This window comes from Melitaea cinxia, chromosome 9 (genome assembly GCF_905220565.1).
Source record: "Melitaea cinxia chromosome 9, ilMelCinx1.1, whole genome shotgun sequence".
NCBI lineage: Eukaryota > Metazoa > Arthropoda > Insecta > Lepidoptera > Nymphalidae > Melitaea > Melitaea cinxia.
The window spans coordinates 15,869,807-15,895,496 of NC_059402.1; the positions used below are offsets into that span (position 1 = coordinate 15,869,807).

General features: G+C 34.3%; 1 protein-coding gene across 1 annotated transcript in view; it reads left to right on the top strand.

Moving 5' to 3' along the window:
* Positions 1–25,690, top strand: part of LOC123656181 (E3 ubiquitin-protein ligase Ubr3) — an 85,012-nt gene that overhangs the window by 14,287 nt on the left and 45,035 nt on the right. Inside the window, exons 2-3 of the mRNA XM_045591886.1 lie at positions 22,224–22,437; positions 24,958–25,083. Of these exons, the coding sequence (XP_045447842.1) occupies positions 22,224–22,437; positions 24,958–25,083 (340 nt within the window). The remainder of the gene's footprint in view (positions 1–22,223; positions 22,438–24,957; positions 25,084–25,690) is intronic.

Below are 25,690 nucleotides of genomic sequence, written 5' to 3' on the forward strand. Positions count from 1 at the left end.
CATAATGCTCAACGATGAACTGTCAAACAGCTAGTTTCGTATTGACTAACGTCAGTGACCAACTGGGATGACGTCATAAGCACTGAGCCTCGTTGACAGTCACCGTAACATATTTTGACAAGTGTTTCTGTATCGATAAAGTTTCATTTGCCATTCTGTAAGCGTAGTTGACATCATATTGATAGTCACTAGACACTATCTAAAGATTTTTGAAAGACACTGCTCAGGAGCAGTGTTTTACAGATTGTAGGTGCAGAGCTCCTCGTGGGATTGGGGTCGGCAACGCGCTTGCGATGCGTCTGATGTTGCAAGTCTCTATAGGCTACGGTAATCGCTTACCATCAGCTGAGCCATACGTTTGTTTGCCGATCGAATCGTATAAAAAAAATTCAAAGTATACTATGCCCTTCCTTTTCTACTTAACCTTCCTTTCCTTTTATACTCTACTAAGCGATTCGCTAGTACATTCTTGATCCGTACAGCCAAAGAATGGAACTCTCTACCAGCGTCTGTGTTTCCAGAAAACTATAACCTGGGTTAATTACATTTAGGTAAGCGTGCTCCATCTTAGACCGCATTTTCACTTATTATCAGGTGAAATAGTGGTCAAACGCGTAATCCTATCCATTGTACCTATATATATAAAAAAAAAACTTGGTATATGTAATATTTGTTAAAGTTAAATTTGATTAAATTTTAGTGAATATTATTTTACTGCTTTTATTTATGACACACTAGTTTCGTCTGGCGGTTTTCCCCCGAAATTTCCAATGGGTCAGTGGAAATTTTCTAAAAAAAAGTAAGGCCGTGTGTCATTCTGTATTTATATTATAATCGGCATTAATTGAGTCACAAATATCAATACAAATATTCTCATTCTATAAATACGAGAAGTTGTAATATTTTAAGCAACATGCATTAGTTTCTGAATTTTAGAAAAAAAAATTACTGCGCGTGCGTGTTAACAAAAGTGATAATAATTAAAAACTAAACAAGTCACTGCACGAAATTATGATGAATAAAGATTGTATTTATAAATAAAGATAGGCTCATATATAAAATAAAGATACCAAAACCTATAATACAGTCCGTCTATTGCAGACGATTTAGACAGTGTCAGACACACACTGTGTCGCCTAGGACACTCTTCAGGAAAACGCAGAGTTGCCAAAGCTCTGCGCCAACCACTCGACCTCACTGGCTAGGCCCACAGGAACGACGATTCGATACGTGTAGAGCCAGTTCGGCTGCAGGAGTCTTTCGCATTTTAGAGCTATGCCACGAATGCTTGACGGAGACCCCATTCTGGGTTTCAAATGAAGTTTTCCTTATCCAGGACCCCGATGATTTTGAGCCAGGTTTATCCCTCGGTCGCCTTTTACGACCCCCACGGGAAGAACGGGGGTGGTGCTATTCTACTCGGCCGGCACCACCGTTATCAAGATATAGACCTAGGAATACTAAAATACAATGTACAATTACCTAAGTGTGTAGTATCTAGTCGTGACCGGAATTTTACGCTCTACACAAGGTCACGCAAATTTATATTTAGACGTGTTTTAATTTACACAGACAGACGTTAATATGTTTGTATTTATCATTAGTTGGCTGTCTAGTAAATTGTATATAAAGTTGACTAGCTTGTTGGCGCAATCGGTACTGACCCTTGTCTCGTTGTAATATGATGAATTATTTATATGTACATTTGTAACAAAAATAAATACATATCGATTACTTATTGAAACTAATTTTTTAAGTCTGAAAAAAACGTTGCCGTTTCATTCAAGCCGTAACAATTTTACCCTCAGACGCCTAAAGAAATTTTACTTCTGACATGTTTATTTTATACGCACGCACTTTTTAACCGACTTCCAAAAAAGGAGGAGGTTCTCAATTCGACTGTATTTTTTTTTTTTTTTTTTGTATGTTACATCAGAACTTTTGACTGGGTGGAGCGATTTCGACAAATTTTCTTTTAATCGAAAGGTGTTGTGTGCCAATTGGTCCCATTTAAATTTATTTGAGATCTAACAACTACTTTTCGAGCTATATCTAATAATGCGTTTTTACTTAACGCTTTATTCGTCGACCTACGTTGTATTATACCGCATAACTTTCTACTGGATGTACTGATTTTAATAATTCTTTTTTTTGTTAGAAAGGAGATATCCCAAGTTTAGTACCATGATAAGGAAACTAGGATCTGATGATGGGATCTTAGAGAAATCGAGGGAAACTCTTGAAAATCCGCAATAACTTTTTACTAGGTGTACCGATTTTGATAATTCTTTTTTTGTTGGAAAGAAGATATTCCTAGTTTAGTACCATGATAAGGAAACCAGAATCTGATGATGGGATCCCAGAGAAATCGAGGGAACTTCTTGAAAATCCGCAATAACTTTTAATTAGGTGTACCGATTTTAATGATTTTTAATTTAATCGAAAGCCGATGTTTATCATGTGGTCACATTTAAATTTCATCGAGATCTGATAACTACTTTTTGAGTAATCTTTGATAATGCGTTGTTACTTGACTATTTTTTCGTCGATCTACGTTGTATTACTCGTCGATGTAATTGAAGTCGGTTTTTTTTTCGTTTGCGAGCAAACACAATTATTTTTTTACTTTACGACTTAGTGTTAAAATTAAATAAATATTCAAATGGGTGTGCCGTTGTTTACTTAATGCTAAATTCTCTTTTTTAAGTAGTAGCAGTGATTAGTGTAAGTTCATTGTGTGTTACCACATTTAATACACCGCGCCATTTTTGGCGCGAACTTGCGGAGGCCTATGTCCAGCTGTGGACTGCGATAGGCTGCGGTGTGTAACAAACACAAAATTTCTGTTATCTTTTTCCTCGTGGATTTTCTTCTAAAGTGGTTTAAGTAATAGCTGACGGCAATAATTTAGAGTGATGTTCAAATCGAGCACATTTTTCTGTTTCTTATGTATTAAGTCGAACCTGTTAGGTGACCATTTCATGCGGGCATACTCATTTTATTCATATTCAACCTTTTCGTTTCGTAAGAACCGTGTTACGATTACCAAAGGAAAGTTTCAGCATATTTATCTTTGTATGTGTAATAAAACCCTTTATTCGACGACCCTTAACGAATGGTGTTTTTTTTTTTATTGGGACTCCAGAAACATACAGATTATATACAAAAACCGCCCAGACCACGACGAAAATCTGTGTGGCCTATAGCAATTGTCGCAAGCGGTAATCGAAAACGTAGCAACTACTGCAAAAATCTGTTACTGTGACCTCTGGGCCCATCCTTCGTCACTTAATAATCTTGTAGTAGTTTTTATTCGAGTACGAGTTACCTATGTAAAATACGCAAAAAATAAGATACGTGTATTACACCTATTAAAACAAATTGCCGGCGTGTTATCAACGAATAAATATCTTTCCATTTATTTAATTAAACCATTTATAGTTTGCTAGCTGACCCCGCAAACGTTGTTTTGCCATATATGTTATTAACCCCCTTAATCTATAACTTAGGGGTGTGAAAAATAGATATGTTTGTCGATTCTCAGACCTACCCGATATGCACATAAAATTTCATAAAAATCGGTCCAGCCGTTTAGGAGGAGTATGGTAACTAAAACATTGGACACGAGAATTTTATATGTAAGATAAGGCTATGGTTACATTACTTTAGTATAGAAACTAGAAATATAATGTCGCGTTTCGAAATGTAATTGATGTTTCTTTAAAATGTGACTTCGGCGAAATAATCTGTTTCGGTAAACTGGTCTGGCACAATTAAAGCCACACCAAGAAATGTTGAATTTAGTGTTTAAATAGGCATAAATCATCAAATAATATGTTTTAAGTAACCCTCACGGTCGTCTGCTCCCGGGGCAGACGATTTAATAACTGCGTTTTAGGTAATAGCCGTCTATAGGTGCTTACATAATTTTCTCATACATACATAATTTGTTTCCGCACACAGGATGAAATCCTACTGGAATTAAGTGGTAGCCGTTTATATAATTATTAGTATTTATTTATTAATTTGCATTAGGGTGTTTGTGCAGTCCTTGTGGGTCTCCCCACCGTGCCTCGGAGAGCACGTTAAGCCGTCGGTCCCGGTTGTTATCATGTACACCTAGAGATCGTTACTCATAGTAGGGTAATATATCCAGCAACCCGCATTGGAGCAGCGTGGTGGATTAAGCTCTGATCCTTCTCCTACATGGGGAAAAAGGCCTATGCCCAGTAGTGGGATATTACAGGCTGAAGCGTAAGCGTATTTATTAATTTATTATATATTAGTACAAAAAAAATGTAAAGGTAAGCTTAAACTGGATTAAACTATGTTGTACATTTTAAACTTGACTAACGAAACAATACAAAAAAACCTGAATAAAACCGGTCAAGCCCGTCGTGGGATACCCGTGCCAGTGGTGCCCTACGGGTTCCACAATTATCATTACGTCTATAAATTCCAATAGTAATTAATTCGTCTAAGTAATTTCCAACGGAATTTTTACGATACAATTTACGATTTTATTTGTCAACATACGAGGACGCGTTTTTATATTCGCGGAATACAATACTTAATACTTCCTGTATTAAGTGAAAATAAAATCTCAATTATTTTCTTTTCAAATATATTCACCTGCAAGACGAATACATTTTTAGATCTTACAATTAACTTATTTATACCATCGTAAAAAAAAATGTTTTGTCTTTATCCAAAAAATATGATGAAACCGCTTCCTTAACCTCATCGTCAGTGGAAAATTTCTTACCACACAGTTCTTTTTTTTTCATTTTTGAAAAGAGGTAGTAATTACTCGGGGCCAGACCTGGACTGTAGGGTGGGTGATTTTAAATATTTAAGCCCAACTTATGCAGGGCCGCTAGCGCAACGCGACTCTTGTGAACGGGAGGTCTTGTGTTATGAAACAAAACATCTTTTGTCAATTTTCCCCGTCTTTTTTCTTTTATGGCTTCTTTTAACTGTTCCAAAATTGAAGCACAGTATTCCCCCGTTATAGAAACAGCCCCTTTCTTTGTAATCTATCAATAAAATTATTTCTGAGTACCAAGAGATTACCTCGAGTTTCCCAACCGACTGTGACACCTTAAACTTCTTTGTTGGTGCTGTACCCTTTTTATGCCTCTCCGTGGACTCTTGTTTGGGCTCAGGTTAATAATGTTGAACCTAAATTTCATCACCAGTAACAATTCATTCAACATGCCATCCTTGCCTTCATTGGAGAGGTTCAAAAACGCTAGAGACCATTCCACGCGCTGTTGTTTATGCGCTGGCGTGAACATTCGAGTAGCACGGTGGGAGACCCGCGACGACAACCACCCAGAGCAGAAACAAATCTGACCAGACCAGACCAAAGTCAATTATTTCTGTTCTTCTATTCTTTATAATTATACCGATAAGAGATTTGATTTTTATTGGTTTAAAGTTCATTGTGTGTTAACTAAGGAAATGCTTTTAAAATCTCTTTCGCCAGGGGGACGCTACGGTGTCACTAAAGTGACATATATTTTAATGGGAGTCAACGGAAGCGCTAAAATTATGTAATCCACATGGGTGAAGCCTCGGCCGCAAAGTTGGTGTCTACAGATACACGTAAACACAAATATCTTTGGCTTATTGTTCAAACAAACTGAATACAATGGAAAAGAAAGTTAAATCTAAATCTAGCAGGTTATATTAAAAATAAAAGTTCTATAATTCGCCTTAATGTATAGAGAACAAACCAATCACTGTTCCTATATTTTTAACCGACTTCCAAAAAAGGAGGAGGTTCTCAATTCGACTGTATTTTTTTTTTTTTTTTTTTTTTTTTTTTTTTATGTATGTTACATCAGAACTTTTGACCGGGTAGACCGATTTCGACAAATTTTGTTTTAATCGAAAGGTGGTGTGTGCCAATTGGTCCCATTTAAATTTATTTGAGATCTAACAACTACTTTTCGAGTTATATCTAATAATGCGTTTTTACTTGACGCTTTTTTCGTCGACCTACGTTGTATTATACCGCATAACTTTCTACTGGATGTACCGATTTTGATAATTCTTTTTTTGTTGGAAAGGGGATATCCCTAGTTTAGTACCGTGATAAGGAAACCAGGATCTGATGATGGAATCCCAGAGAAATCGAGGGAAACTCTCGAAAATCCGTAATAACTTTTTACTGGGTGTACCGATTTTGATAATTTTTAATTTAATCGAAAGCTGATCTTTATCATGTGGTCACATATAAATTTTATCGAGATCTGATTACTACTTTTTGAGTAATCTTTGATAACGCGTAGTTGCTTGACTATTTTTTCGTCGATCTACGTTGTATTACTCGTTGATGTAATTGAAGTCGGTTTTTTTTTTCGTTTGCGAGCAAACACAATTATACTACACCCTTACAAATAGACAACCAACATTTATATCTAAGACATAGAGAGATGTGTTGGTTAAAAACTTGATTCATAAGTCGTTACATTATTAAAAGTACATTAGACGACATGAGAGACGCCGGGCCGGATGTAATATTTGCACGAATGCCGTCCACTCGTTAATGAATAATTTTATTTTGTATTTGTGATAGAAAAGTATGTGTTTAATTATATTTAAAGTTTGAAGACAGGTCACCATGGCAACATTCCTTGACAAGTTTTTTTTTTTTATGGTCATAAACGATAATCGCTGATTAGGTATGTCTTAAACGTAGTAAAAGAGGTCGCAAATAATTTAGTTACAGATTTTGCTTACTAGCGAGTGATTTCTGAAATAATTTGTTTTAAGTTTTTATCAAATTTGAATATCGAGTTGTTTCGGAAATTGCTAATGGACCGGGTGAAATTTCGATGATGTCCAAGAGTAACGAGGGTTTCAAGAAAACAGTTACCAGTTACCTACATATGTGTACATATTTTTTTAAAGTAAAACGTTTTAAGATAACATTTTTTATTTGGTATGACGTCAAAGGGACGTTAATGCGACAAGGTTGGAGCACATTAGCAACTTATAGTACTTTACTTAGTTGGCAACATCGGAGATTATATAAACCGGTTGTAATTACACGACAGTAAAATACATTGTAATAAGTATAAATTAGGTACATAGTTATTTCCAAAATAGTAACTGTAGGTCAAGAACATTTCGCTCTTTGACTCGGTCCATTACGTGCAATAATGTAAGTAACAGACACTTAATAAAACTGTTTATTTATTTATTTATTTATTTATTCAAAAAACCAACAGCTTCTTATATACTATTCATATCATAAAGCATATTACAAAAAATCAAGCCAATAACAGGTTTCCCTAAAGTTAACAAATTGTGGAGATATCGTTGACAAAAAAGAAAACAACAGTCACAATCAGTACATTCTGATACACAAAAAAAATGCTTATAAGAGATGCAGTTAACTTACACTTAACAATATACATATATAAATACATAGTAAAAGAGGCATATATAAAGAGAGCTACACATCATACATATACAGATACATAATATATACTTATAGTTTATACATTGTTACGGTGACTCAGATAGTATTTTTATTATATTGGTTTTAAATATCCTTTTAGACTTTGTGAAGATGTCGACGTTTTTAAATAATGTGTTATACGTATGAGGGAGTCTTAGTAACAGCGAGTTTTTTAAATAATTCGAAAAATGTTGAGGAACTTCTAACATAGATGTATTACGGGTACGATATTTAGGAACTCGGAAACCTATTTTAGATACTAGGTGTGGGCAATCAAGCTTACTATTTATTATGTCATAGAGCAGACCCATATCCAAAAGAATACGTCTCTGCTCCAACGAAAGCCTTTCATGTTCCGCGCAACCATCTTCATAACTCTCACAAAATTTACGACACCGAAAGTTTAAATGTTTTATGAATTTTTTTTGTATATGTTCTAGGCGGTTAAGATAAATGCGGTATTGAGGTGACCATATAGGGCTAGCATACTCTAAAATGCTCCGTACATAAGCAAAATAAACACACTTAATAGCTGATATATTTGTAAACGGTTTACACACGCGAAGAACAAATCCCAGGTTTTTATATGCTTTCATTACTATATTTTCTATATGATCTGATAGTATCATTTTTTGATCAAAGTAGACCCCCAAATCTCTCAAACTTTGTTTCCTGTTAATTTGTTCGCCATTAAAATGATAGCTATATAGAATAGGCTTTTGTTTCCGCGTAAATGAGATGCATTCACACTTGCCAGCATTGACTGTTATATTATTATCTTTATAAAAGTTATATAAATTATTAAGGTCGCATTGCAACGATAAACAATCCTGTATGGTATTAATTACATAAAAAATCTTTTTGTCATCAGCGTACATAAGATAGTTACAATGCTTCAAACTTGAACCAATATCAAACAAATATGCATTGTAGAATAGTGGTCCTAAATGTGAGCCCTGCCTAACACCTGTTGGAATTTTGACGTAATTTGAGCGATATCCAGCCATGACTACCGCCTGAGAACGATTAGTCAAATATGACTTTACCCACCGAAGTAAGTCCCCGTGGATACCCAAAATATGTAATTTATGTAACAGGATCACGTGATCCACACGATCAAAAGCCTTCTCAAAATCAGTGTAGATCACGTCAACCTGTCCCCCCCTGTCCATTTTTTCTAAAACAAAGCTTGAAAAACATGCTAAATTGGTAGTAGTGGAACGTCCCACCATAAAACCATGCTGCTCTAAGGGAATCGATTGAGACAGCGTACCATAGATAGAATTATACACGATTTTTTCGAGTAATTTTGCTGCAGTATTCAGAATCGAAATTCCTCTGTAATTTTTAATATCCATACGCGATCCCTTTTTATGTACAGGTACTATATGAGCGCATTTCCATACGTTTGGGACAATACCCTCACGAAGAGAACGATTAAAAAGTATAGTTAACGGGAGAGCTAGTGATTTAGCACATCGTGACCAAAATACCGCAGGCAAGCCATCACTGCCAGCTCCCTTATTTATGTTTAAAGATTTTAGCATTTTTTTAGTAGTAATTAATGATGTTTGAGCACGAGAGACAATGTTATTAATACATAAGGGGTTCTCAGATGGGAGTAGATAGTTTTTAGAAGGCTTACCAAATACATTCTGAAAAAACCTACTAAATGCGTTACATATGTCCTGACCAGCCGTATATTCTACACCTTCCAAATTAAAATTCTTAGGATAAGCTGAACCACCCCTCGTAGCTTTTACAAAAGTCCAAAACGTTTTAGGATTATTTTTAATGTTAATTTCGCAATTCGACGTAAAGTTCTTAAAGCAATCTTTTTGTACGCGCCGTTCTCTTGATCTTAATAAAGAAAATTCATCGTAATCCAACCTATTTCCATATTGTTCAAATGATATAGTTTAACCTGCTGATTTTCTTGCTGATTCTTCTCATCACTTTACGTTTTGAATCGGTAGTGGCTTTACTTTAATCGTAATTAATTTAGTTTAGACTAAAGGTGATTATGATGTGTAAAATGACGATATAATATGACGCTGAAACTAGCAGCCACTCTTTATATCTCTGCTTCTAAACGACAGATTGATTTGTAACTTTACACAAATTAGTATCGTTTGTTCATCTAACTATGGAAAAAAATCCAAAGGGTAAATACCACCCCTTCTTTTTTTTTAAATTTAAAAACTAAAAAAGGAGGTTAATTCGATATAAAAGCTAAAAAATTAATGTTACTAAGCATAAAATAGGGTCAAAATTTGAAAACAAAGGTAATTTATAATAACAAGAAAGATTATAAAAAAAAAATTTACTTTATTTTTTTTTTTATTTTGGGATTTTTTCTAAGCAGACGATTAAATAAAATTTATTAAAGTTATCATATCTCGGCTCATAGACACTGCATTTTGTTGTAACTTTGCAGAAACCTTTTCTTTACTATCAAGAAAAGATAAGACAATTTTCAAAGCGGATACTCAACCCCTTCTATTTATTTTTTATTTTATTTTTTTCTCTAAGACAACGCCTATGTACCATTTCTTCAAATGTCTATATCTCTGCTCGTGGACACTACATTTTGTTGTAACTTCGTAGAAACCTTTATATTACTATCTAGAAACGATGATAAAAATTTCAAAAGGGATACTCAATCCCTTTTATTTTATTTTTATTTTTTTTCTCTAAGACAATGCCTATATACTACTTCTTCAAATGTCTATATCTCTGCTCGTGGACACTACATTTTGTTGTAACTTCGTAGAAACCTTTCTATTACTGTCTAGAAACGATGATAAAAATTTCAAAAGGGATACTCAATCCCTTCTATTTTTTTTAATTTTTTTTTTTCTCTAAGACAATGCCTATATACTACTTCTTCAAATGTCTATATCTCTGCTCGTGGACACTACATTTTGTTGTAACTTCGTAGAAACCTTTCTATTACTGTCTAGAAACGATGATAAAAATTTCAAAAGGGATACTCAATCCCTTCTATTTTTTTTAATTTTTTTTTCTCTAAGACAATGCCTATATACTACTTCTTCAAATGTCTATATCTCTGCTCGTGGACACTACATTTTGTTGTAACTTCGTAGAAACCTTTCTATTACTGTCTAGAAACGATGATAAAAATTTCAAAAGGGATACTCAATCCCTTCTATTTTTTTTTTATTTTTTTTTTCTCTAAGACAATGCCTATATACTACTTCTTCAAATGTCTATATCTCTGCTCGTGGACACTACATTTTGTTGTAACTTCGTAGAAACCTTTCTATTACTGTCTAGAAACGATGATAAAAATTTCAAAAGGGATACTCAATCCCTTCGATTTTTTTTATATTTTTTTTTCTCTAAGACAACGCCTATGTACCATTTCTTCAAATGTCTATATCTCTGCTCGTGGACACTACATTTTGCTGTAACTTCGTAGAAACCTTTATATTACTATCTAGAAACGATGATAAAAATTTCAAAAGGGATACTCAACCCCTTCTATTTTTTTTAATTTTTTTTTTCTCTAAGACAACGCCTATGCACCATTTCTTCAAATGTCTATATCTCTGCTCGTGGACACTACATTTTGTTGTGACTTCGCAGAAACCTTTCTATTACTGTCTAGAAACGATGATAAAAATTTCAAAAGGGATACTCAATCCCTTCTATTTTTTTTATATTTTTTTTTCTCTAAGACAATACCTATATACTACTTCTTCAAATGTCTATATCTCTGCTCGTGGACACTACATTTTGTTGTAACTTCGTAGAAACCTTTCTATTACTGTCTAGAAACGATGATAAAAATTTCAAAAGGGATACTCAATCCCTTCTATTTTTTTTAATTTTTTTTTCTCTAAGACAATGCCTATATACTACTTCTTCAAATGTCTATATCTCTGCTCGTGGACACTACATTTTGTTGTAACTTCGTAGAAACCTTTCTATTACTGTCTAGAAACGATGATAAAAATTTCAAAAGGGATACTCAATCCCTTCTATTTTTTTTTATTTTTTTTTCTCTAAGACAATGCCTATATACTACTTCTTCAAATGTCTATATCTCTGCTCGTGGACACTACATTTTGTTGTAACTTCGTAGAAACCTTTCTATTACTGTCTAGAAACGATGATAAAAATTTCAAAAGGGATACTCAATCCCTTCGATTTTTTTTATATTTTTTTTTCTCTAAGACAACGCCTATGTACCATTTCTTCAAATGTCTATATCTCTGCTCGTGGACACTACATTTTGTTGTAACTTCGTAGAAACCTTTCTATTACTGTCTAGAAACGATGATAAAAATTTCAAAAGGGATACTCAATCCCTTCTATTTTTTTTATATTTTTTTTTTCTCTAAGACAACGCCTATGTACCATTTCTTCAAATGTCTATATCTCTGCTCGTGGACACTACATTTTGTTGTAACTTCGTAGAAACCTTTCTATTACTGTCTAGAAACGATGATAAAAATTTCAAAAGGGATACTCAATCCCTTCTATTTTTTTTTTATTTTTTTTTTCTCTAAGACAATGCCTATATACTACTTCTTCAAATGTCTATATCTCTGCTCGTGGACACTACATTTTGTTGTAACTTCGTAGAAACCTTTCTATTACTGTCTAAAAACGATGATAAAAATTTCAAAAGGGATACTCAATCCCTTCTATTTTTTTTATATTTTTTTTTTCTCTAAGACAACGCCTATGTACCATTTCTTCAAATGTCTATATCTCTGCTCGTGGACACTACATTTTGTTGTAACTTCGTAGAAACATTTCTATTACTGTCTAGAAACGATGATAAAAATTTCAAAAGGGATACTCAATTCCTTCTATTTTTTTTATTTTTTTTTTCTCTAAGACAATGCCTATATACTACTTCTTCAAATGTCTATATCTCTGCTCGTGGACACTACATTTTGTTGTAACTTCGTAGAAACCTTTCTATTACTGTCTAGAAACGATGATAAAAATTTCAAAAGGGATACTCAATCCCTTCTATTTTTTTTTTATTTTTTTTTTCTCTAAGACAATGCCTATATACTACTTCTTCAAATGTCTATATCTCTGCTCGTGGACACTACATTTTGCTGTAACTTCGTAGAAACCTTTATATTACTATCTAGAAACGATGATAAAAATTTCAAAAGGGATACTCAACCCCTTCTATTTTTTTTAATTTTTTTTTTCTCTAAGACAACGCCTATGCACCATTTCTTCAAATGTCTATATCTCTGCTCGTGGACACTACATTTTGTTGTGACTTCGCAGAAACCTTTCTATTACTGTCTAAAAACGATGATAAAAATTTCAAAAGGGATACTCAATCCCTTCTATTTTTTTTTTATTTTTTTTTCTGTCCACGAGCAGAGATATAGACATTTGAAAAAGTAGTATATAGGCATTGTCTTAGAGAAAAAAAAAATAAAAAAAAAATAGAAGGGATTGAGTATCCCTTTTGAAATTTTTATCATCGTTTCTAGACAGGAATAGAAAGGTTTCTACGAAGTTACAACAAAATGTAGTGTCCACGAGCAGAGATATAGACATTTGAAGAAATGGTACATAGGCGTTGTCTTAGAGAAAAAATATATATAAAATAATAGAAGGGATTGAGTATCCCTTTTGAAATTTTTATCATCGTTTCTAGACAGTAATAGAAAGGTTTCTACGAAGTTACAACAAAATGTAGTGTCCACGAGCAGAGATATAGACATTTGAAGAAGTAGTATATAGGCATTGTCTTCGAGAAAAAAAATAAATAAAAAAAATAGAAGGGATTGAGTATCCCTTTTGAAATTTTTATCATCGTTTCTAGACAGTAACAGAAAGGTTTCTGCGAAGTTACAACAAAATGTAGTGTCCACGAGCAGAGATATAGACATTTGAAGAAATGGTACATAGGCGTTGTCTTAGAGAAAAAAAAAAAAATAAAAAAAAAATAGAAGGGGTTGAGTATCCCTTTTGAAATTTTTATCATCGTTTCTAGATAGTAATATAAAGGTTTCTACGAAGTTACAACAAAATGTAGTGTCCACGAGCAGAGATATGATTACTTTCACAAAAACAATATAATTGCCTCCTTAGGGAAATTGCAATATTAAAAAAATAATCAAAGTGGATTATTTATTTTTTTACCTTTTTTTCTAATTTTTTTAATATTCTAAACGACCTTTGATTTAAATTTTAACCTTATTTCATGCTTAAAGACATAGATTTTTTGCTTTTATATCGAATTAACCTCCCTGTTTGGGTTTTTAAATATAAAAAATAGAAGGGGTGGATATTACCTTTTAGATCTTTTTCATTGCGAGTTGATATAACGTCACTAATTTCTGTACAGTTACAACTTAATCTGTTGCTTTTTTAAGAGATATAAAGCGTGGCTTCTAGTTTCAGTGTCATTTAATTTTGGCTGCTAGCTGCTAGCTGCTAGTTTCAGTTTCATGATATAATTAGCGCTTTTGAAGCTCACTTAAAAAAAAAAACTTTTGATTAAAAAAAATCTAACCGAATTTTGCCGGTTTTTACCTAAAAGACAGCTTTTGATCAACCTGCTTTAGACGAGCGTGTGTGTTAGCTAAAAAAAAGTATATTATTACGAAAAAAAAAAACCATGAGATTTACAGTAACATAATCGCAACGAAATCGTACTCACCTATAGTTTTAACAATCAAGATTGTTAATACATTGTACATAATCATAATATCAGCGCTACAATTATACAAATGACAGAAACAATTAACAGTTTTATGTCTTGGCGTTATCCGACAAAATGCGCGCCGGTAATTATAGGTCGCGTGCGCGGGCTATTGTACCAGGGCTACCAACATTCCTGTTTTTTCGGAAAATTGTCAGTATTTATTTATGTATGAGAAACGAACAGATATACATATACATATTTTTGAAGTAAAACTTCTTTACGCTCGCTTGACTTGGGGTGTAAGCTGATGAATGCGTGACGAGAGCGTTGCGAAAAGTGTGATCGGGCGATGCGAACGGAAGTTGAGAGGGAGATACAAGTTAGTAAAGATAGAAAGAGAGATAGTTATGTTTCGTAAGTTTTACTTCAGTCGTGTGGTCTAAAGCACACTCGTTTCTTTTATATGAAAATTGGGCCATCAAGCAGGAAAACAAGCCGACAGTCTCAGATTAAGTAGCTACCCGTGGACATTTGCAACATGAGAGGATTTGAGGGAGCATTCCTGGCATTCATGGAAAAGGTGTCTCAAATAAAAGATGTCGAAAATTATTAAATTATTTTCATTTTTACTATTATGTTCTTAGATTATTATATATTCTATTCTATTCTGTAAATTTATATCTATTGCTTTCAAGTAGTGTTGTATTCCTGTGTTGATGAGATCACCTGGGGAGGGTTAAGTTTTGGGTTAGCAACGCGCTTGCAATAACATGTGTTGCAGTCTATAGGCTGCGGTATCCGCTTATCATCATGCGAACCTTCATTATGTGTCGGGTATTTCGAGATATTCTAAGAATTTTTCCTAAAACAACGTTTTATTCTATCAGCTAACAGGATAAAATTTTACCCAACTACCCATTCTCAAGTGTTTACTTGATGCTTTCATCGAATCACAACGCAGTCATTATTCTATCAAGGTGAAGGGGAAAACAATAAGTTAACTATCTGTACTTAATAAATCTGAAGTATTTGTCTGCTATAATGCGCCTTACTTTGATACTAGACAGCGAAAACATAGTAGATGTTAATAAAAGAGGCAGGCTTTACGCTTCCGCCTGTAATATCCCACTACTGGGCATGTAGGAGAAGGATCAGAGCTTAATCCACTACGCTGCTCCAATGCGGGTTGGCGGATATATTCCCTACTATGAGTAACGATCGCTACCAGGTGTACATGATAACAACCGGGACCGACGGCTTAACGTACTTTCTGAGGCACTGTGGGGAGACCCACAAGGACTGCACAAACACCCAGACCACGGCAAACACCTGTATGGCCAATACACATAGGCTTTAAAAACGCGTTATTATTCGACTTCCTCACAAAAGTAAACTCTTTGAAATTAACGCGAATAACGCCTATACTTCAATGATATCCACAATAAAAATCGACATTTATTTTTCAATACGAAAAAAATGTGTCTTGAAAAATAAGATTGCTACATAAATGAATATATAATAAGGTCGATAGCATTGATAAAAAAAAAAACGCTGATATCGCTATAGAAAATACAAAGCGTACCAGCGTGTTCCTTATACAATAAACTTAAAAAATAACAAATATGATATAAAACCTTATTATTTTTCATTAAATTAAAAAACGAGACCGATACGTCACCGTTACAATGAATTAATATTTATATAAACGTGCGTATGTACGTGTTTTAACTACGACGGTAAGCCTAAACAAAATTTAATGTAATTTATAAACGGCACTCGGTTGTCCGAAGCTGCTTCGTGCTTTCTACGGCTACGTATTTTTGTCTTTCGTTATGGCAACCCTATCTACACGCGAACGTTACAGTAATATAATATTTATGTGGACGTATTAAGATCTGCCAGGTTCACTCACTGGCGCTGGTGGTTATTGGCCCGTGGTTACGTGACACTCGACTGACATTTGCTCCACCATTTCACTATAAACTCGTTTTTTAATTAACTAGTAAAAGTAGCTTGCTTTTTTTCTCTGCATGGAAAAAATGAAATCCGGATGAAAAAAGACCGTTGACTTTATTTCTTTTACAAATTAGTAAGATGTCGAGCTAGCGATGTTATTTTATTCTTGACTAGCGACCCGCTCCGGCTTCGCACGGGTATAAAATATAATTATAGCCTATGTCATTCACTGAAAAAATGATTAAAATCAATCCAGTAGTTTTGATTTATTCATTACTGCCCGTGACCCGCACGCGTTAACTAAACGACACGAGTAAAAGCCGGCCGGAATCGCCGCAAACGCTACGTACCGCGATTTTTAAATCTGTAATATCTTCGAAAATATTCATTTAAATCATTTGCTATAAAGGCCCAAATAGATCTATATTAAATAAAAAATATATTTAAGGTATGTAATTGGATAAGGATTAATGCTGTATTGGTTAAAATCGCTTCGAAAATTAGCCATTATTTGTCGTAAAAAGTAAATGACAAAAAAATGTTATTGTGGGATATCCATAAGAGATAGGTATATACCATCGCGGAGTTTTCTGTAGACCTTTTCAATGTGTACAATACTTAGTACATTATTTTGATAAATCTCGTAGGGTTCAGCCTGCGTTTGCAATTTAAGCGAAAAAAAAAAAATTATTTACGACATAACATTAGAAACTCAAAAATAACAGTATTTCTCCACTATTTAATGGATGTTATTATACATATAAACGTTCCTCTTGAATCAATCTATCTATTAAAAGGAACCGCATCAAAATCCGTTGCGTAGTTTTAAAGATTTAAGCGTACATACATGTGCAGGAACAGAGAAAGCGACTTTGATTTATACTATGTAGTGATGTTCAACTTCGTTTTAGTTTTAACTGATCCGATAGAAGTATCGTCGAATAAATACCTGTTAAATAAATATTTACGATTACTATGTTGAAAACTATTATAAAATAAATAAACAAACGCCTACCACTTAACGACCAGGATTCACTCATGTGTCGTGAGTACGGGGAACCGGTGTATCGACGTGTCGTCAAAAGCGAAAATCTATCTATTACTGAGACGATGTAAACAAACGTTAGAAAGGTAAGAAGTACTAACTAAAATCAATTTAAGTCCAAACAAATCGCCTCTTTGTAACATTCTGGTTCTCATTTGGTTACTGTTAAATAACGAAAACAATCGTTTTCTGAATATAGGAACCTACCCGGTTCCGTAAATAAATATATTTTATCACGAATCGTTACGATTGTAATAAAACTAAGCTATTTTGTATCAAGAGCCGAGCTGTAGGACAGGTTGTTGTTTCAATTAATTCTATCACCGGTCATCATCAGTCTCAGCGGCGTGGACCGTAAATCATAAGGCGCCGACGACGGACGCCAGCCGGAACGTATCAACGGACGAATGCAAAACGTAATTATTAAGATATATTTGCCGAGTTATTTGTGTGTAGTTATGTATCCACTACAAATGATCAAAAATAATATGTCGAATACGTCTACTATATTATGTTAATAATAGAGAATCGACGGACTCGCATAACTTTCTAACGAGTGCAACAAATTAGATATTTTTTTGTTTGTTATTGTCAAGTTTGTACATAAGAAGATTAAGAAAATATTTTCACGAAATAAAAGTGTCGGTACAAAGTACGCAGGGTGATATAATTTGAAAAAAAAAAACAATAAAAAAATAAATTACATGTCAGGAATTTACGCTGCCTATTGTAACGGAATTAGTATTTCTAGAATGTTGCAAAAACCCGCAAGAACAACACGCGGGTGAAAAATATATAAAAAAAAACAACATAATGGTCAATAAAAGTATCCGTTCCGAGCGGACATCGAACCCGTGACTTGAATTGCAGGTGCTGATACTGAGCCAATCGGTCGTGACATAGCATATTAATTTGTACGAAAATATATTATTATAGTCTTTTTATTATTCGGTTGTTAAAATTAACACTTGAAACTATTGTTACCCTTCGTAAGGGAATTATCGACCAACCCGCAGTAGAAGAGCGTGACAGATTCCTCAAGTATATATTGAGTTCAGTTTTTGAATTTAAAACTTCTTAACGCACGCTCGACTTGGGGATTAAGCTGTTAAATGTGTGACGAGAGCGTTACGAAAAGTGTGATCGGACGAGGCGAAAGGAAGTTGAGAGGGAGATTTAAGTTAGTGAAGATAGAAAGAGAGAGAGTGGTTTTTTGGATTAAACAAACAAAAAATGTCTTATTTGTTTTGCAAAGCTAAGACGTAATATGTAATTTATGGTAATCGATGAAAATGTTTTGTTTTTGTTTTCGAAAGAGAACATGTTTCAATTAACACATCTCACTGGCTTCAAAAACTTGTCTTCAAGATACGACACGACACGATAGACATGCCGACAGACAAAAAGTCTTAAGTGTCTTTGTATTTGTAAGTATTAATTTAGCAAGACTTAAAGGCAAAGAAAAACTTAAATGTTAATAATTAAAATTGATTAAATAAAGTACTAAAATGATTAATCAAATAATAATTGCTAGATAATTGTGTTTGCTTTCCAATGAAAAAAAAACCGACTTCAATTACATCAACCAGTAATACAACGTAGGTAAACGAAACAATTGTCAAATAAATACGCAGTATTAGAGACAACTCAAAAAGTACTCGTCAAATCTCGATTAAATTTTAATATATTTTTTTTTTATATCACTAGGTCGGCAAACAAGCGTACGGCTCACCTGATGATAAGCGATTACTGTAGCTTATAGACGCCTGCAACACCAGAAGCATCGCAAGGGCGTTGCCGACCCAATCCCCCCCAGGAGCTCTGGTCACCTTACTCACCAACAGGAAGACAATACTGTTTGAAAACAGTATTATTTAGCTGTGATCTTCTGTAACATCGAGGTACTTCCCCAGTCGGGCTGCTCCATATTTTGAGCAGGGGATTCCTGCTGTGCCCTACCTCAGTTAGAATAAGAACACAAATAATCTTTAAAATCAGTTCAGTAAAAAGTTATGAAGTAACCATACATAAAAAATACAGTAGAATTGTGTGCCTATTCGTTTTTTTGAAGTCGGTTAAAAAGTATGGATTTGTCTAGGAAAGGTTGATTATAGAAATTAAAAAAAAATTGGAAATTCGATAAAGTTCCTATAATATCTTGCCGGAGAATCGCAAGGCGTATCACCGCAATTTCTTTTTTTGAACCTGAGCCAATATTCGAGCTTATCATAAAATTCACTTTTATCGAGAGAGACGCAGCCTACTTTATTTTATGTTTAATGAAGAAATGTTAATCATACTTGGTTTTTTTTTCTCTTTCTAAAATAAAGTTTTTTTTTCTCTTTCTAAAATAAAGTTTTTTTTTGTGTAATTTTACGTAGAATCTTATCATAATTAGATACATAGTATAAAACAAAGTCGCTTCCCGCTGTCTGTATGCTTTGATCTTCAAAAATATGCAACAGATTTCGATGCGGTTATCATTAGTAAATAGAGTGATTCCAGAGGAAGGCTTATATGTATAATTGTATAATACATGCATATAGTAGAGGAACTCTGATAGATTTTCCAACTGTGCGAAGCCGATCCCAATGATATATAACCATTTTAAGTAAGTCACTAGAAGCCGAGCAAACTCTCTTGATGTTTATTTATTTATTTATTTATTGGATAATCCAACAGTTGTTACATAGCTTATTTTAGTTAAAGTATAATATAACAATTACTAGAACCAAAATAGGATTACACAGTTTATTTAAATATATTATTTAACAAATTAGAAGACATCTCGTATTATGATCGTTTATATAAAATTAAATTATGAATCTAATTGAGTATTTGTGTGTGCTTGTATGCGTGTGTGTGTGTGTGTGTGTGTGTGTGTGTGTGTGTGTGTGTGTGCGCGTGCGTGTGCGTGCGTGTGTTTTAATTAATTGCATCTTTACTTTTGAGTGCTTTTCTTAAAATTGTTTTTGTCAGGTTGAACAAATCTATTTCTGAATAAAACTCATTATATGTGATGACTATACGGCTGAGGATAGAATTACGTGCATAGTTTGTATGTACTTTAGGTGTATAAAATAGTTCTGTGTGACGGGTACGACGATTGGGCACTTTAAAATATAAAGCACTGACTAAGTCGTTACAATCAATGTGTCCAGCCAGTATATCGTATAACATAAACATATCACATTGCCGACGTCTGATTTCTAAAGCTTCCATTTTATAATGTTTACAGGTTTCTGTATAATTTTTATATTCTCTAAAATCTACAAAACACAGAAATTTTAGAAAATGTTTTTGTATCGCTTCTAGTTTACTTTGCATAATTTGGTGACCATATGCTACAGCAGTACTCCAAAACACTTCGAACGTATGAAAAATATACATAACATTTTTATGGAATCAACATCAGTAAATGTTTTGCATACACGTTTAATATAGCCTAATTGTTTATAAGCTTTGTCAGTTATAATTTCTATATGTTCTGACTGTTTTTGAAGTAAACCTTTAAGCACACTTGGGGATTAAGCTACGAAAAGTGTGATCGGGCGAGGCGAATGGAGCAAGAGAGAGGTGCGAGCCCACATTTTTTTTCTCTCTTTCTCTCATAGCCAGTTACGTTTCGTTCTAAGACTCGGTGCAGTCCTATTGTGCAGGCCTATTGCTAAAGAAGTATTACTTCAGTCGCGTGGTCTAAAGCACACTCGTTTTTTTATTTCAACGAACACAATGCACTGCTTTGAATTCAAATCTATTCTGACGTAATTATATTCAAAGTTTTTTTTGCCAATGTATCTCAATTGTTATAATTATTAAAATACAAAAAGTTTTTACAAATACATCGCTGTAACGATCATATTATTATCATCATTGAAAGGCTAAATGACTCATGTCAAATATTTGAATGCATAAACGTGTCCAATACAATAGGAATGCTATATGACTAGCTAAGTGTAAATTTACGTATGACATGTTTTATTTACGTGTTTTTAGACTTGGTATGTCGAAGAATTTACCTTGTTTTCGTAAATACTTTACTAATTAAACTAGCTTGCTTTGGCCTCCCGGGGTTGTGGGTTCGATCTTCGCCCTGAGCATCTGGGTAATCTAATATATAAAATTCTTGTGACGCGGTGTTCGTTAAACTCTTCCGAAACGGCTTGACCGATTCTCATGAAATTTTGTGTGCATATTGGGTAGGTTTGAGAATCGAACAACATCTATTTTTCATCCCCCTAAATGTTAAGGGTAGTCCACCCCTAATTTTTATTCAATTTTTAGATAAATTCTTAATTTTTTATTTTATTATGATTTGACGTTGAAAAATACATATAACCCTAAATTTTCACCCTTCGACCACAAATTCGACCAACTGAGGTAGGGCACAGCAGGAATTTCCTGCTCAAAATATGGAGCAGCCCGACTGGGGTAGTACCTCGACCTTACAGAAGATCACAGCAAAATAATACTGTTTTCAAGCAGTATTGTGTTCCTGTTGGTGAGTAAGGTGACCAGAGCGCCTGGGGGATTGGGTATAGGGTCGGCAACGCGCTTGCGATGCTTCTGGTGTTGTAAGTGTCTATAGGCTACGGTAATTGCTTACCATCAGGTGAGCCGTACGCTTGTTTGCCGACCTAGTGACATAAAAAAAAAAACATTTTTAACTAGCTTACGTTTAGCGGCAAGACAACGTTTGCCGAATCAGCTAGTATGTTTATATAATTATGATAACATATTGCCCATGCACATTCTTAGCTCTGTTGTACTCGTAGATATACAATGGTTGAGTAAATATATAAATATGTACATCATCATCTTCTACTTGCCTGTCTTAGGAAATAGTGGCCGGTGTGTATATGTTAAACATATTTATTTGAATAGTTGACGAAATTTTAGATGATTTAATATTACGTGGCTGCCAATTCCCTTCGAGACACGGTGGGTTAAACCATGCACTCGGAGACCCATAAGAACGTAATGCAATCAGAAATCAATTTCATGAGTCCGCCAGTATCTAGACAACTTCTTATCCCACTCCACCAAAACGCTTGTCAAATTAAAGTACCAGCCGTTTTAATCAAGTTCCTTGTCAACAGTTCGCAGTTACGACAAACACGACAAGTGCGGTCTGGTGTGGATACCGCGTGTCGTTGCATACCGCTGCCGGACGTGTGGCATATCGCCCTGTATGTCGATATGTCGCGATTGCTTTCACAGAGGGGACCACTCGACGCACGACTTCAACATGTTCCTGTCCCAGGCGGGCGGTGCCTGCGACTGCGGGGACAACTCCGTCATGAAGGAGGACGGGTGAGCATATCTATACTCATTTTTTGATTAATTGATTCAGCTTGTAACATCACACATTCATTCATCCGATTGAGAACTTTCTCTCTTTTTTTTTTAAATTGATTACGAACCATAGGTATCGGACGTTAGCCAACGATGTCATGTTGACACTGGTGACACTGGAACGGGCTGTTTCGCCGGCGCAGGTTCGATCCCAGAACATGGAAAACATGTTAATTGTAGCTGTACGGATTTTTCTGTGGTCTGCGTGTTTCTTACCAGTATTACTTTAGTCAATAAAATGATTGATTTTTTAATTACTCAGTATTAAGATCAGAAACTTTCTGATGTAGCTATTGTTAACGATCTACGAGTATTCCACTTCGGTCCACTCTTATTTAGATAAATTGAGTAAATGAAATGAAAATTGACAATCGTATTGCACGAATGTTTTCTGTTGTCTGAAAATTTCACTTGTAATTAGAAAAGCTGAATTCTCAACGGTCATTAGAATCCCGTCTATTTATAAATGTAGAGCGATCCATACAAAGGGCTATTTTCTTAATCGTCGCCTTTAAGCATATCAATGAGCTGTTCACTATGCCGGTGGCATAACGGGGGCGGGCGTGACGTCACCGCTGACGTAATCAGGCCGCTGCTATCTGCCCACGCGTCACTAAATATAGTATTCATACTTTGTCTTCATTCGATACACGGAGCATGAAATTGTGTTAATCGATTTCTCTAGAAACTGCAATACAGTTTTATGTTAGAAATAAGTATATCTATCGATCTATCTTCTTCTATATAAATAAAAATGATTCGCTAAAGTTGCTAAATTTAATACTCGAGAGGGCGGGACGAATTAGCAAATTTTTCTTTCAAGTTTTTTAAATATTTTGTTGAAGGTTCTCAATTCTCATGGTGCGAAAAATAAAGAAACTTTTCCAGAAAATTAAAAAAAAAAAAAATAACGTAAAAACAGAAAACAACGACTATTTCAACTTCCAATGTTTTACAGTTTCCACGACAGGATGTGTGTCGGATAACAAACAAAACAAAAAAATTAACAACAGGCGAATCTAAAAAATAAAAATTCTTACTTCTCTGTTATCGTAACAATCAAGATTGTGATATTACCGAATAATATTCATTCATAAGAAATCAAATGAAAAAAAAAAATCAATTATCTCGTAGATTGTGTCTGCGATTGTGTGTTAAGCGTTCACATTAATTGTATGTGATATTGTATGTGTAATACCAAAATTTTGTAAATAGAATTTATGACACGCGTTTATTGACACATATTTGAATGGATGAAAATGAATAGGTATTACCTTAACATACCAAAAACACAAAATAACAATAAACACGACACGTTATGTAAATATTTTGTGTTTACTATACTTATGTAGTTATAAAGTCTAGGTACAAAATTTTATAAAATATGGTAATAGATTCTATAGTTCTTGATTTTTAAACACAATAAACGAATAACGTTCAACGAGAACTTAAAATTTTGTAATAATTAAAATGATTTGAAGACACTTCAACAGCACATAAAAAAAACGTAATGACTACATGAAGAAGATATTTGACCAAAACATGTAAACATGTCTCAAACAACAACAACTCAAAATAAAAAAAGAGCGATATTTCAGTTCCACCAGTTCGAAAGAGTTAAAAATCTCAAACGAAACCCTAAGTCATTAACACGTACGCTTATCACGAATTATCTTAAAAATCTCACACAAACATTCAGCCATTGTTTCGTCACGTCAACCTCAGTGTACGAGCGTCACCTCGGTCCGACCTTGACCGAGAGCCCAGCCTCGGTCGTGACACAATGAATTTATCATTCATGGTCACCGATTTGATAATTTGACGCCCGAGTTTCGTGCTATCAGACGCAACTATATGGAAGATAGTTATTTTTTTATAAATTATTATTATAGATTAGTTAAGCTGACTCGACGATTCTCGAACTGCAATACCTATATTGTTTACGAGAGTATCGTTTTTTTTTTATCTTGCAATAATAAACTGTAAAAATGGAAATTTATTATTGATAGTTACTGATTTGATCATTTGACGCCCGAGTTTTGTGCTATCAGACAAATATTAACATAGATTCTTTGAAGTTTACTGCTTTAAAAACGATATAAGACTCATGGAATGAAAAAAATACGGGGACTGTATTTACTATTTAGTCAGAAGGTAGTTCAAATCTATTAGTACTTTGGGTGATGTGAGGAACATCACGTCGGGTTTACCAGTTTGGGGGAGTGAGGAACAGGGTGTGAAGTTCCTCATCCACCATTGAAAAGGGAGGATCCTCCGACCAGACGGGTGTTGTGACCGGTCGGGCCCCGACGGTTGTTGTCGAGGTCTTATATATATTATCAATATTCGAATAACTTATCGCGATGTAGGATACGTCAGTTCTAAGTCGTATGTTGCGAGATGGATGTCGCTGCAGTATTTTGACATGTATTTGAAACTCAAGATAAATAGATTTAATTTTTTTTCATTTCATTTCAGATTCTGCAGTAATCACGGGAATAAATGTCCAAGACCGGGAACAGCACCGGCCGAACTAATGTGCGTCGCAGAAGCCATGATGCCGCGCCTTATATTGAGGCTTCTGCAGCATTTCAGAGAAAGCAGGTAAGAATAACTTAACAACATCTTGAAATTGGCTCTGTATAGTATAAACAATTGCATTATGATATTAGTTTGGTTCATACAGTTGAGATGTCAAAATTATCATTAGCAATGTCATAATTATATTGTCTTATACATAATCTTATTTCATATCATAGTACTTGTTTTGTCTTTGGCGTCCAAAACTAGAGCTGAATCTGTAAGCATTACATGATCACCTCAAAATATTAAATATATACAAATTAAATTACACATTTAAATATTACAATCTCCTATCCCTATCCCCCTACTATCAGTGACATGTGAATTATATGTCAATGCCTATGCAAGCGCAAACGCCAGCGTATCAAATAGTTGCTTGATAAGCGGTTACCTTAGCTTGAAGATGCCAACAACACCAAAAGTATAGCAAGCGCGTTGCCGGTCGTACCCCAATCCTCCTCGAGAGCTCTGGCAGCTTACTTACCACAGGAACACAATACTACTTGTACAGAGTATATACATACATACTCTGTACATTCAATTTATTTCGATATATATATTTTTATGTTATTTTGTCTACACAGCGTTTCATTATACAACGTGTATTTAATGTGTATTAACATGAATA